The sequence below is a fragment of the Periophthalmus magnuspinnatus genome, chromosome 1 (assembly GCF_009829125.3).
Source record: "Periophthalmus magnuspinnatus isolate fPerMag1 chromosome 1, fPerMag1.2.pri, whole genome shotgun sequence".
Taxonomy (NCBI): Eukaryota; Metazoa; Chordata; class Actinopteri; order Gobiiformes; family Gobiidae; genus Periophthalmus; species Periophthalmus magnuspinnatus.
Window position 1 is genome coordinate 32,544,072 of NC_047126.1, and position 13,149 is coordinate 32,557,220.

General features: G+C 41.1%; 1 protein-coding gene across 1 annotated transcript; it reads right to left on the bottom strand.

Moving 5' to 3' along the window:
* Window positions 1-7,852: 7,852 nt before the first annotated feature.
* On the bottom strand, window positions 7,853-13,096 carry mogs (mannosyl-oligosaccharide glucosidase). The gene is made up of 5 exons (XM_033991642.2): window positions 13,015-13,096; window positions 12,055-12,418; window positions 11,339-11,562; window positions 10,966-11,159; window positions 7,853-10,079 (listed from the first exon to the last, which is right to left on the bottom strand). The coding sequence occupies exons 2-5, from the start codon at window positions 12,401-12,403 to the stop codon at window positions 8,321-8,323; spliced, it is 2,526 nt and encodes an 841-aa protein (XP_033847533.1). The 5' UTR covers window positions 12,404-12,418; window positions 13,015-13,096; the 3' UTR covers window positions 7,853-8,320.
* Between the last annotated feature and the right edge of the window lie 53 nt (window positions 13,097-13,149).

Here is a 13,149-nt window from a genome sequence, read left to right on the forward strand (position 1 = left end):
CAGGATTCACTGGGCTCAAATTGTGAAAGAGTGGTTCAGGAGCATGAGACATCATTTTCACACATGGATTGTCCACCACAGAGTCCAGACCTTAACCCATTGAGAATCTTTGGGATGTGCTGGAGAAGGCTTTGTGCAGAGGTCAGACTCTACCATCATCAATGCAACATCTTGGTGAAAAATGACACTGGATGGAAATAAATCTTGTGACACTGCAGAAGAGAAATCGAAACAATGTCACTTGTCACAATGTGTGAACTTTTTTTTTGGTGGTGACTTTTTTTTTTGGCCTTGCAGTGCATATAAATTAATAAGTGAAGTTATCCCAATATTTTTCGACACAGCAGTTTACTTATGATACGAAAGGTCTTTCAAAGCTACTATACAATGTCATTATCTCATCAACAAGCACTCAGCTAAAATATTTGATCACAAGAGCGCGCTAATCGTGTGTACTTTTGACCAGCAGAAGTTAATAGGTCTACATATTCTCCCCTAGTGACTCATATGCACCCACACACACGCTTCTATTTACTGCTCAATCTCTTTTAACAGTGCCCTGAATGACAAGAGTTTGAATGATTACAAAGCGCTGTTTTCATGTCCGCGCGCGTGCATTCGTTATGTGGCGTTGCAAAAACACACAGAAACAACCGTGCATAACGGCAGGCACGTGACGGGAAACACACGAAGAATGTTAAGAGCTCGCGGCTAACAAAAGTAACTATGGAAACGGCCCGGGCGCTAACATTGCTCTAGCTTTACCGTGGCTCTCTCCAGAAATAAAAACTGTTGAGCTTAGAGTGAATCAGGTAAAGACAAAAGATCCCGGGTGAGCCTATTTATAGTGGCACTTACATAACATACATAGCCCCGCTCGCAGTGCTGCTCCTGCTGATGTGGAGCACAAACCAGGGCTACAGTGCAAAACACAGCCCTGCTGCGCGGTTAAATGTGCCGGTATGAAACTTTTCTGTGAGGGGAACCGCCACCTGTACGTCTCCATAGAGATATACAGGGAGGGTTCCACATTTCGGTGTTTTTTTGTTTGTTTTTTAAACTTGGAACGTGCGCAGCGTCGCCTCTCCGCGTGACCTCTGACCTGCTGGTTTCCATGGAGATTGAGTGATTGAAATCTGCAAAAAAAAGAAAAAGAAAAAAAAAAGAAAGAAAGAAACGTAATATAATAATAATAATAATAATAATAATAATAATAATAATAATAATAATAATAATAATAATAATAATAATAGACGTCACGTACCGAATGAACATTTGCGTTACGGACTTGACCACAACACAAATGATCTAAAATGATGAACTTATGATTCGATGCTATCATAAAATCATATTGAGGCATTAGCACAATTAAGCCCCTGACTGTTTTAATTAGATAGCTCTCCACTGTACGTAAAATGACAGCCAAAGTGTATTTAAAAGGCCTCTTACCACTCATAAACGCCTGAATAATTAGCTCCCTCTAGCACAAAGTCTCAGTAATTACATTCAGTACAACAGTGGAATAAGAGGGCATTTCCAAGTTTCCAATTGCTCTGTGATTAGATCTGCACAATTATACTAAATCCTGCAATAATTTGGTATTATAATAGGGCATTTTAAGCATATTCACTCTTTCTCTGCAAGTTTCATATGTGAGTAAGGGAGCGGATTGATGGCATTGATAGGTAGGCATAGCAGACTCACATATTTAGATCATTATTTTATGTTCGTTCATTGTAAACCACAATAATGAGCAAACAAAAAGTGTGGTTTTTTTTGTTTTGTTTTTTTAAATAGGCAATTAAGTAGAGAGCAGTGTTGAGAATAGGGGGTAAGAGCTCATGGACATTTTGTGGTAAACAATGGTCACAAATTTATATATTGCTTTTTCAGTTTCAAAGTACCACTCACCCATTCACACACATTCATACAGCAGTGTACACAGACATGGGAGTGAGGTGGATTAAGTGTCTTGCCCAAGGACAGTATTCATCTGTGAGAGCTGGTATTGCAGTATTATGATCCATTGACCCCAACCTGTGGGTCAATGGATAATGCTCAACAATGATGTTTATGTCAAGAGTGGGATTCGAACCTTCGCATCAGTGGACACTCTACTGGCTGAGCAGCAAGTCTCAAAAGCAGGACAAGGCAGGAGTACTCAAACATGCAGGAGTAACTTCACTCAACACAACTCTTAGACCAATCAAGTGTGAGATTCTGTGGACCCAGTATTAATAATCAATTGATTCAAACCTATATAATCAAATGCATTACCTAAATGTGTCTAGACCTTTAGTCTTCAAAAACAATTAAGTCTTGAGAATCTTGGGAAAACACATTATTATGAATGATGTAGACACAATGTGACATTGTTCCTACTGAGTCCTCAATCTGTGTGTCATCATTTCCATTTCAAAGATATTGTTCGCAAGTTGTATCCATTCCTTACATACACCAATTTTTGTAAATGTCTTATTGTAGGCTGGTAATAGCATCTTCAACAAGTAGGTATCCTTCTTAAGCATTATAGCAGAGATGTTTCCCTAGGTACAGAACTAAACTAAAGGTTCTGAAGACAGCATACAGTACCTTCATTATCACTAAGTGGACAGACTCGCAAAACAATACAATTTTTGGGCATAACTAAAAAATATGTGAGTGTTTAACTCGTACATCTCCACATTCTCTCCAACAGGGCTGTACTCTAGGCCTACACTGCCTGACCAAAAAAAAAAGTCACCACCTGGATTTAACTAAACAAATAGGTTGGGGTTGCTGCAGTTGGTCAGGTCTAGGTTCAGCAACAGTATGTGCTCAAAGAATGAGGTCAGCTGACACCTGAATATACTGAATGACCAGGTTATTCCATCAATGGATTTTTTCCCCCCTGATGACACGGGCATATTCCAAGATGACAATGCCAGGATTCATCGGGCTCAAATTGTGAAAGAGTGGTTCAGGGGCATGAGATATCCACCACCACAGAGTCCAGATCTTAACCCCATTGAGAATCTTTGGGATGTTGGGATAAATCTTGTGACATTGCAGAAGTGGAATCAAAACAATGTCACAGTGAATGTGTGACGTAATCAAAGCTAAAGGCGGAACAACCAAATATTAGAGTGTGTGACCTTTTTTTTTTGGTGATGATCGAATTATATAATTAGGCCCGAGCCCCTACAGGGCGTAGGGCCTATTGCTTCCGCAACTATGAGTGCATGGGCAGCACCGCACCTTGCACAGACTCCTGTGTCCTAGCAACCCATGCCGTAGGCATGGGACATGCATATTTGTTCTTGCTAGCATGCCAGCGTCAACATTGAGTCAATGGGCGACGCAGCGCGAAGCGCTCATGTCCCCAAACACACTCCTGACATCGAGCCCTATCCAAGCCCCCATGCCGCAGGCATGGGCCATACTTGTTACTGCTAAAATGAATGGAAGTCAATGGGAGGTGAATGGCGGACCCCTTCCGCAACGATGAGTGCGAAGACAGTTGCAGACTGTCTTCGCGGTGGCAGCACCGCGACCTTGCACAGACTCCTGTGTCCTAGCAACCCATGCCGTAGGTATGGGTTTGCATATTTGTTGTTGCTAGCATGTCAGCGTCAACATCGAGTCAATGGGCGAAGCCGTAGGCATGGGACATGCATATTTGTTCTTGCCCATTGACTCAATGTTGCGAAGCGCTCATGTCCCCAAACACACTCCTGGCATCGAGCCCTATCCAAGCCCCCATGCCGCAGGCATGGGCCATACTTGTTACTGCTAAAATGAATGGAAGTCAATGGGAGGTCAATGGCGGACCCCGACACCATGGCGAATGGCGTCATTCGCCATTGACCCCACGGTGACGTGGGGAAAGTCGAGAGCTTTCAAAAAACGTATAATATGTCATTCTAATGTTATCGGATATATTGTTTTTGCTAAAAATATTTTTTTTTTTTTTTTTAGGCCCGAGCCCCTACAGGGCGTAGGGCCTATTGCTTCCACAACGATGAGTGCTCTTTGAGCAGGAATTTGACCCCCTGAACATATTCAAAAACTCACCAAATTTTGCCCAAAATTCAGGTCTGCCGAAAAATTTATTTTTTTATGTGGTGCATCATTGGGCATAAAAAAATGGCGCGACAGCGCCCCCTACAAAAGTCAAAATACATTGCGTCAATGGGAGATGTCCCGACGTTAACTTTGCCGTAGAGCCACGAAATTTGGTACACGCATTCTTCAAGTGATGCCAAAAAAAAAAAGAGATTATTATGGCCACGCCCTCGGACGCACCGGAAGTCGGCCATCTTGGATTGAAAATTCCAAAATGCCGAGTCAGCGTTTTCGCTGACCTCGCATTTTCGTCAACTCCTCTGAAGGCACTTCACCTGCAGGGCTGAAATTCACTGTACATCATCTAGACAAGTGGGGCATCAAAAGTTATCCAATTTATGATGATGCCTATTATGGTTTCCGTGCGGCGAAGCCGCAAAATTCCATCAGAATTTTTGCAATTTTCAAATTTCAAAATTTGCTCCCGTTTGCGCAAGCAAAGTCCGATTTGGCTCAAATTCGAATCAGTTGTAAAACTTTCAAGCCTAATTCTAATGTTTGTGAAAGAAATAAATTTGGCACGACAGCGCCCCCTACAGAACATCTAATATATTTGTATGGATGGCCGAAAATTTAGTTTTCCCAAATGTTACCAAATTTGACACAAAATTCCATTGGGTCATCCTAATCAATAAAGTCAATCAGACCTATGTCGTCTTTTGCACCGTGTTGCCATGGCGATGCGCCAAACTGCCAATGTTATCCTAATGGAAATCCTCTCAATTTTTCCCATTCATGGGAAAAATATTAGTTTCATGGAATAATGTGAAATTTGGCACAATGACTCTTCATGTCACCCTGATAAAAAAAAGTCAATCAGACCCATGTCATATTTTTCACTGGGTTGCCATGGTGATGCGCGAAAGCGCCCATGTTATCCTAATGGGAAAATTTCCAAATTTTCCTACATTTCAAAGTCTTATAACGACCTATTAACGTCAACGACGAACATAAAATTTGGCACAGTGATTCTTCAGGTCGTCTCCGTCAAAAAAGTCTGGGGGGCCAAGTTTGTATTTTGCACGGTGTTGCCATGGCGATGCCTGGAAAACCCATGTTTTTGCATTTTGTGCATCAGCACTTCAATTGTGTTTTTTGACTTGTTTGATGACAAGTGCAGCCCAATGCCGCAATAAAAAAGGGACAAGTGGCGCGTTAGCGCCACCCACAGGGAGTGCCGGGTCGGCCGAGTGCGAAGCACGGCCCACGAGGGCCGTTCGATGCCGCTTGCGGCTTTAATTGAATTTTATTTTTCCAAAACTACCCTATTTTTAACAATAAACAGTTCCAGAGCATTGCTTGACCTTAGTCTAGATGGAGAGATTTGCCTCAGAAATCAAAATTATATTAGTAAATGGTTAATGGTCACATTTTTATATAGCATTTTTCCAACTTCAAGAAGCTTTACATCGAAGAACCACTCACCACATTCACACATGCATTCATACAGCAGTGTACGCAGACACTGGGGGTGAGGTAGATTAAGTGTCTTCCCCAAGGACACAACAACAGCATTCATGTGTGGAAGCTGAAATCGCAGAATCAAGAAACTTGGAAAAACACATTATTATGAACGATGCAGTCACAATATTAACACTACCAAATTTTTTATACAACACAAGGTTTCAGAGCATTGCCAGATCTTGGATGTAGACAGTTGTATCAAAAATCAAAATGATATCACTCTCAAAAATCTCAAATTACCTGGTCTAAAATGGCCGTAATGTTTTTCATTGTAAAAGAGCATTGAATCCACCTACTTGCAAATGAGTCGATAAATCAGTGCATAGTATGAAGCAGTTATTGTAAATGAAGGTGTTTTTGTTCATAGAAATAGACAAAAAGAAGGAAGGAGACTTAATCTAGCAACTCCAGAGTTCATGCAGTTGGTTTGAGTGATTCTGGAGGATGCGAGTGAATAAAGCCTGACTCATATGTTTATTATGCAGTCACATTAGTTAGCTCTGATGCTGTTTGGCTATTATCCCATCTCCCTGTGAAAAGGGGTCTTGGGTGAGTGGGGCTGATGGAGTGCTTTAGTCAGAGACGTCTGCTCTCTTCAAAGGAATAAATGGACAAGAGGAGCATATTGTCAACTCTACAGGATGTGGCTCATCTATGTCGAAATTTGTCTAAAGATCAAGTAAAAGAGGATGCACGCTTCACTGAAATAAGGATTAACAGGTCAAAAATATGGTACATGCAGGACGTCAAAGGGTTGAGATGGTGAAAATAGGTTGTTAATTCATTACCAATTTACTGACACCTTCTCAATCACAACACTGACTGCACTTAAAGATCTTATATTACACAAAACTGATGCTTGTGAGCTTTAAACCCTGTTAAAATGTCAAAAACAGACCTGGAATTGTGTTTTGTTTCACTTGCACATGTTTGAGTAACACTATTATTAGTCTGTCTACCTTTTACATTTTGGCCAGGACTGAAATTATCCAAATGATTCTAGTGAATTTGTGGAGTTTAAAAACACAGTAGAGCACTTCCTGTATTACCACATTACATCACAAGTTGGAACAGAGTGTTTTCTGTTTGAGAGAAGAATTAAGTATGCAGGGTTTGTGTGTTAAACACGTGTGAATGTAACAAAACACAACTCCAGGTCTGTTTGTGATGAGGAAACAACATTAGAACAATAATCAGAAAAAAGCATAATATGGGGCCTTTAATAAAAATTGTAAAGTAACATCTTATCATTGTCTGATTTGTAGATAAAGATTCTATAACAGACATTATAGGACAACTAAGCCTTTAGTTTAGTTGAACAGTCAAAGTATTATTTCTGTTAGACATTGAGATTCTTAAACACATTTTAACTAAATGAAGCTTGAAATATGTCACTGAAGGCTTCTAGTGAATATAAACGAATAAAAATGTATTTTTATGTTTTTATGTTTGTCCAGTCGCAATTATCAAAATGTTTATGATTATTTTACCATTCAACTAATTATTTTGACTTAATTTAGATGATTTCTTGCAGCCTTGACAGACACACACCATTATCAGATGTGGACTGGACATATGAAGGTGTTTTCCAGCTCCACTGCAGCTCTGCTAACTGACGACAACTATTTTTAGCCTTTTCAATGCACTTAGCTTTCTACTATACAACTGCACATTTATCCCATTGAAAGGACTCATAAAAGTCCAGGTTGGAACCCAGCAGAGACACAGAAAAACTAACAGCCAGGTGCAATGTTGTATACCCAGTATTTAGAAAACCTGCCCCTGGTTCTGTGTGAATATGTCAGCGAATGTCAGAGAGTAAAAGGAACCATCCGTACTTATATCTTTTGATGTTCAATAGTTAAGCACCAGCCCTGCACTGTGTGCCATGGAAACCATGCAAAAAAGCATGTATGTTGCCACTGATTGACGTCAGCTTGAGTCCTCCAAATGTGCCATCGGACAAAAGAGAGAGGAGCCGCTGTACTTAAGGTCACTGTGTTTTGAAGTTCCTGTCTGTGGAAATGACAGAGGTACTCTCTCAGTCTCTGGCCTGGACAAGGAAGAGGCTATTCACTGGCTGTGAAAGGATCCATTGTGTACTAGACTGTTTAAACATGTGTAAATAGTAATGTGCATACAATGTAAGTGTGTTTACTACAGTATCAATAATGTCCCTCTCTTATGGACATGCTCCAGATGCGGTGTGAAAGGAGGACTTTTCTCATTTAGAGGTGATCCACTGCCAACACAGACACATGTACATATAACAGAAACAAAAACATTTAATTTAAAGGATTTATTGTTTTTAACAAAACAATACCACACTCTTGTGTGCAGACCACAGGCTCAAGTACAAAATACTGCAGTTTTCAGTAGCAGTGAGCAGTAGCAGCTGAAAGACCATGATCTAAAAGGTCGTTTTAAATTAAACACAAAATGATCAAGAAAGCAATACTCCAAACATGGCACAATAAAAGACAGAGGCTCTTATCTGTCAAGTCCTAACAGGCTTTTCTTTTAGTACTAACACAGGCTGTTCTTTTACAAATGATCTTTTTATTTTAGAAAAAAAAAGCCGCTGTAAATTGTGAAAATGTATCTTTTATGTGTCAATATGCTGCTGTGTTGATAGTTTTCATGGTGCTTTTATACCTTTATAAAACCATATTCAGTTCTTAAACCTTGAATCTTTTGTTACAAACAAATGTAGATGAATGAATGCTGATGTCCCACAGTAGAGAAATCGTGGTCAGTAATGCTCTCCCATTATTAACACCGTGAGTGCTGACCAGCCGGTAAATGGGTGGCTTCCTTGCCCTCTGCCAGTGCTGTCATTGTACTGTTCCCAGATATACCCTGTTTCAACATACTGTTTAAAAACATTATTAACAATGTTAGTCCTGAGTTCTTTATAGAGAGCAGCTGCCTTCTCTTGGTACGGCCCCTCTGTGGTGCTGTAATGATGGAGGGCTCGCACAGCCAAATAGTTGACGTTAATCCATATGGCCCCTCTCCAGTAGGGGGCGTCATGCTCTGTATTTCTCATCATGTACAGAGGGTCCGATTTGGATAAGGAGCGCAGACCATAGGGCGTCCAGAGTTTGTTGGGATCCCTCATGTCTTGAAAGATCTGCTCCAGTTTGGATGAGTCGGGCTGGAGGATGTGGAGTAGAAAGGGGAACAGGCTGACGTAGCCCAAAGCGTTGACAAACTGCAGCTTAGGAGCTTTACGGACATAACGCACAAGTCGAGCTACGGGGAACTGATGCCGCGGCTGTCCCGGAGGCACATACACCTTCTCTTGCTGTAGTGAAACTGCCTGTGTGTGGTTGCCATAGTCACTGTACGATCTCAACTGTTCTGACCAATGCAATTCATCCAGTAGGTTGTTATCACTGAGAATATTGTGAGTAAGTTCATATTCCTCGTAAGGCTCACCCAGAAGGCGAGCTACACTGGCCATGATTCCTGAAGACATGGCCATCCAACAGTGCAAGTCCACGTGGCGTTCATCTACGGAGGGGTGGGACGCCCGGGGGTAATCGTCGAGTCCTGAAGTGAGAGTTTTAGGATTGAGAAACAAATTTGTGTCTTTGTCGCGCCCTCGCCAACGATACGAGTTTGGTTTGGGGCCTGTCTGAGTGGTATTGTACCAGTCAAACCAAGTCTTTAATTTGGGAAAAAGACGTTGTAGAAAAGTGAACGTTTTCTCATCTGAATTTGCAGATAACTGCCCAATGAGACCCTGAAGGGCTAAAAATAAAGTTGGGGGATTGGCATTTTCGTTGCGTTGAACTATGAACTCCCCTGGAACTTTACTACGAGCCTCATCTCCCAGAATCTGCTCACGAGGAATCCATCCTTCAATGTTCATAAGGTCAATCCAGTGTGCGATGGCCTCCTGTGTAACCTGGGGGTCCCACTTACTCAGAAGGAGCTGGTGGAATCCCTCGTCCCAGAGAAACCCACGGGGAAAGAAAGAGCGGGAGGGCACAGCAGTGTAGAGGGCACCTTCAGGGTACAGAAGAGGGTACTCATTGTAGACAGATTGCACCACTGACTGCCCGTAGAAGTAGCCCATTCCACCTAACATGTTGCTGAGCGCAGCTTGGGCGAATTTAATATTTGCTTGATTAAACCCTTTGCTTTCAAGCCGAAAAGTATTTTCAAACTTTGCATTAAACTCTGCCTTTCGTCTGTCCAACTCTTGTGTTAGAATTGGACCAACAAGCTGGTTAGGGCGGTTGGAAAAGCTGCCGGATTCAAACAAAACTTCAACCTGGAAGGGTGTCTGGACAGTAACTTGGTGAACCACAAAATCGCTCTCCTTTCTGGGGTCATGTGGTTTCTGCTGGTTGGGGTGATGTGGGGGTCTGTAGACATCAACACCGATGTAATGTCTTTTCTCTCCAGATGAGGGGCTGTAGACAAACCTGCGATTCAGACTGTGCTTCACAATGTCAGTCAATTTCTCCAAACCTGGGGTGAGAGTCTTGAGATAGTTGTAGCTGAAAAATAAGGAAAAATGTCGCTATAGCACTATAATTCCATTATTCCATTAGTCTTAGTTGGAAATTTAACAGTGTCATATAAAACAAATGCATCATTATCGCTAAAGAAAAAAAACAATTTAAATAAAAAAAAAAAAGGAAAAAAACCCATACCATTCCCTCATCAATGTCTTACCCAGGGTTAATTCACACATGTTTGAGTAGTCCTGTACTGTCCTGCATTCGAGGCTTGAGTGCTCAGAAAATTTTCACCTACCCTCTATATCCACTTCTCTGTATTTTATTATTCCAAAAAAATTCAAACAGGAGCATGCATGTAAGATTCAAGTTATGTAGTTTTGAACAGGATGTCAAAAGAACATCCATTACTGAGCCGTTTTTAGATTAAAATGTAAAATAATAATCTATATATTTTATAATAATAATAAATACACCACACAAAAGCATAATACTACATGTCCCTTTACGTATTCCAGCTTTTACATAAAAAAGGACATCATCAAAACATCACAGTGCTGGGACTAATTGCTTTTTCACTGTCACCATTCTCTTTTTCTTAGGGTGATTTTTAACTTACTGGGTGGATAATAGCTTGAAGCTGGTGGCAAAAACAGTTTTGGGTAAACTATTTTTAAATATGTGTGGTCAGCTGCACATTAATGAGTGGGAAGTGATGAATTGTAGACCCAGTGCTGCCATCTTGTGGAAAAGTCTTTACTTTACTTTTCATTGTATACACACAGATGAGCAGTCAAACCCAAAATGATTCATTCAAACTTCAAAATTCTATTTTTTTTTGTATTTGTTTTTAGTCTGGTTTTTAGTTTATCCTAAGTAATGGACAATCATATACTGTTTTGTTTGACAAAGCATGATCCTTTACCTGGCATATTTAGCACTGGACTGTTCCCCAGTAACAGGCTTTCGGAAGGTGATCTTGAAGTTTCCAAGCTCCTCTGAGGAGCCAGTGATCGACGCCAGGCGTGTTTTCTCCTCCACATGAGCTTCCAGGGATCCTTGTGTGTCTGCTGCAGCATAGAACATCAGAGAGAGGACGGGGGCGTGGGGAGAGGAGCTCTGACGGGCACAAAACGTAATGTCAGCCATGGAAAAAAGAAACTGCTTATAAAAACAGAACTGAGGAAACATTTTTAGGATGTATGTATTTTGTTTTGATATATTTAATACAACAAGATAACTACATTTTTCATAATTGTATTTTGCGTTGTACAATATGTGACAAAGTGTGGGCTCACATGCTGTTTGGCTGTGATCCTCCAGGTCCAGTCTCCGCCGTGGCCCCCTCCCATCCTCTTGACAAACTCTGTGGTCAGCGTAAAATCATTATCTCGGATTTCCTGGACTCCGAAGTTGGTCCCATCGTGCATCAGCCAGCCATAGCTCTGTAAGCGATCTCCCTGTTCACACGTGTGCCTCAGGTTTATGTCAAAGTCAGTGAACTGTCGCATCCACATCATGCCTGAAGAAAGCACAATTAAAATACATTTTTGATTTAACATTAAAAATACTTAAAACTACAATCAAAACTTCATTTAATAAGGAGTAGGAGTATGCCCTTATGATTAATTAAAATCTCTACACAGTGTTATGATATTCAATACCGATATTATTTCGGTGATGCTCAAGACTCTGTGTGCCTATGTGTCATTCCCAGACTGTCCTCAGTGATTTAGATTTGACTTTTTGAACAGACTAATGAGTAATTATTATTGTAAAAGTGAAAAGTTAATTTATGACCTTTACTTTATCTTAAGATGAATTTATGGGCCTTGGATGGATTTTAAAAGATAAATATCGGCATCGGCAAATATCGGCCATCTGCCACACAAGCAGACCAAAAATCGTCTATTGTATAGGCTCAAAAAATCCATATTGACTCATCCCTAGATTTGATTCAAATTGGTTATGAAAGACTGTAATGAGCACAAGTAGCACCATAGCTTTTACTTACCAGTTACTACCGACCTGGGACTCCGGGTTTTCATTCCGAAGTACACCTGGGGCCTGTAGGAGCCCCAGAACCGCTCTGGTGAAACCTTGGCACTGCTGCTATTGGCATCCAGGACAGGGGCCGCGGGGTGTAAAGTCACCACCCTTTTGGCTAGGCTTGACCGCATGTATAAGGCATAGAAAAACCAGATGAGGCTGAATATGCAAAGGCCAATGGAGATGTTGATGAAGACTTTCCCAATATCAACTTTCTTTTTCTTCTCCTTGCGATGAAATGCAGAAGGCTTGTCATCTTTCCTGGGCGGTGGAGGTGCTTCACCTGTTACCACCCTCTTCCTCTGCCTTCCCATCCTGCCCGGCCACAGCTGCCAACAACAAGTACATAAGGACAAGTTCAACAACTCTCCCTTTACATTGTTTATGAATTATTAATAAGTAACTGATACTGGGAAGTGAATGCACAATAAAGTTCTTTCATCATATTCCAAAAGCAACCTGTTATAAGACCAGTAATATTAAGCAATAGAAGAGGTCACATGATAGAGGTTCTATAATATGGACTTGACAGGGTAGAGGAGCCTGGTGGACACAAGAAACAAAAACAATGTGGGCCTTCTATAGTAATCACGTCATTCGTTTCCTGATTACCCCCCTGCAGTAAAGCAATGTGCACCAGGATGCTAAGAAACAAGTACTGAGAAAAAAATACTTTTCCGGGGGGTCTACAAAATAATAATATATAAATATGTGTCAATCTGCAAAGAACTATTGATACTACTCTATTTTGACCAATGAATGAAGCGGTGCAAGCTGCACCCTGGTAAGGAAGCCTTAAACAAAGCACGATCTGCAGACAAATATCATGTAGGCGGGAGTAATGTTGTTAGAAATACGCACAGAAGGAGAACTCAATGTGTTTATGTTGAGAAGCGTCATGTTCATTGAGTAAATAGTTTCCTACCTGTCAAAGCAGCACCGTTTCAGCGGCTCATTCCCCCAGAGCTCAGTAGCCACTTCCGGGTACAGAGCTACTTCCGCTGACGTGTACGTCCAACGTCTGTTTCAAAATGTGCAGATGGATGTGTAAAATGTAGAA

What these genes read in the sequence shown, in the direction of transcription:
- mogs (XM_033991642.2), bottom strand. Translation starts at nt 12,403, where the DNA reads ATGGGAAGGCAGAGGAAGAGGGTGGTAACAGGTGAAGCACCTCCACCG. An exon ending in TCCCAGGTCGGTAGTAACTG is followed by an intron (nt 11,563 to 12,054) that starts GTAAGTAAAAGC and finishes TGCTTTCTTCAG; the next exon opens with GCATGATGTGGATGCGACAG. An exon ending in TCCAGTGCTAAATATGCCAG is followed by an intron (nt 10,080 to 10,965) that starts GTAAAGGATCAT and finishes CTTATTTTTCAG; the next exon opens with CTACAACTATCTCAAGACTC.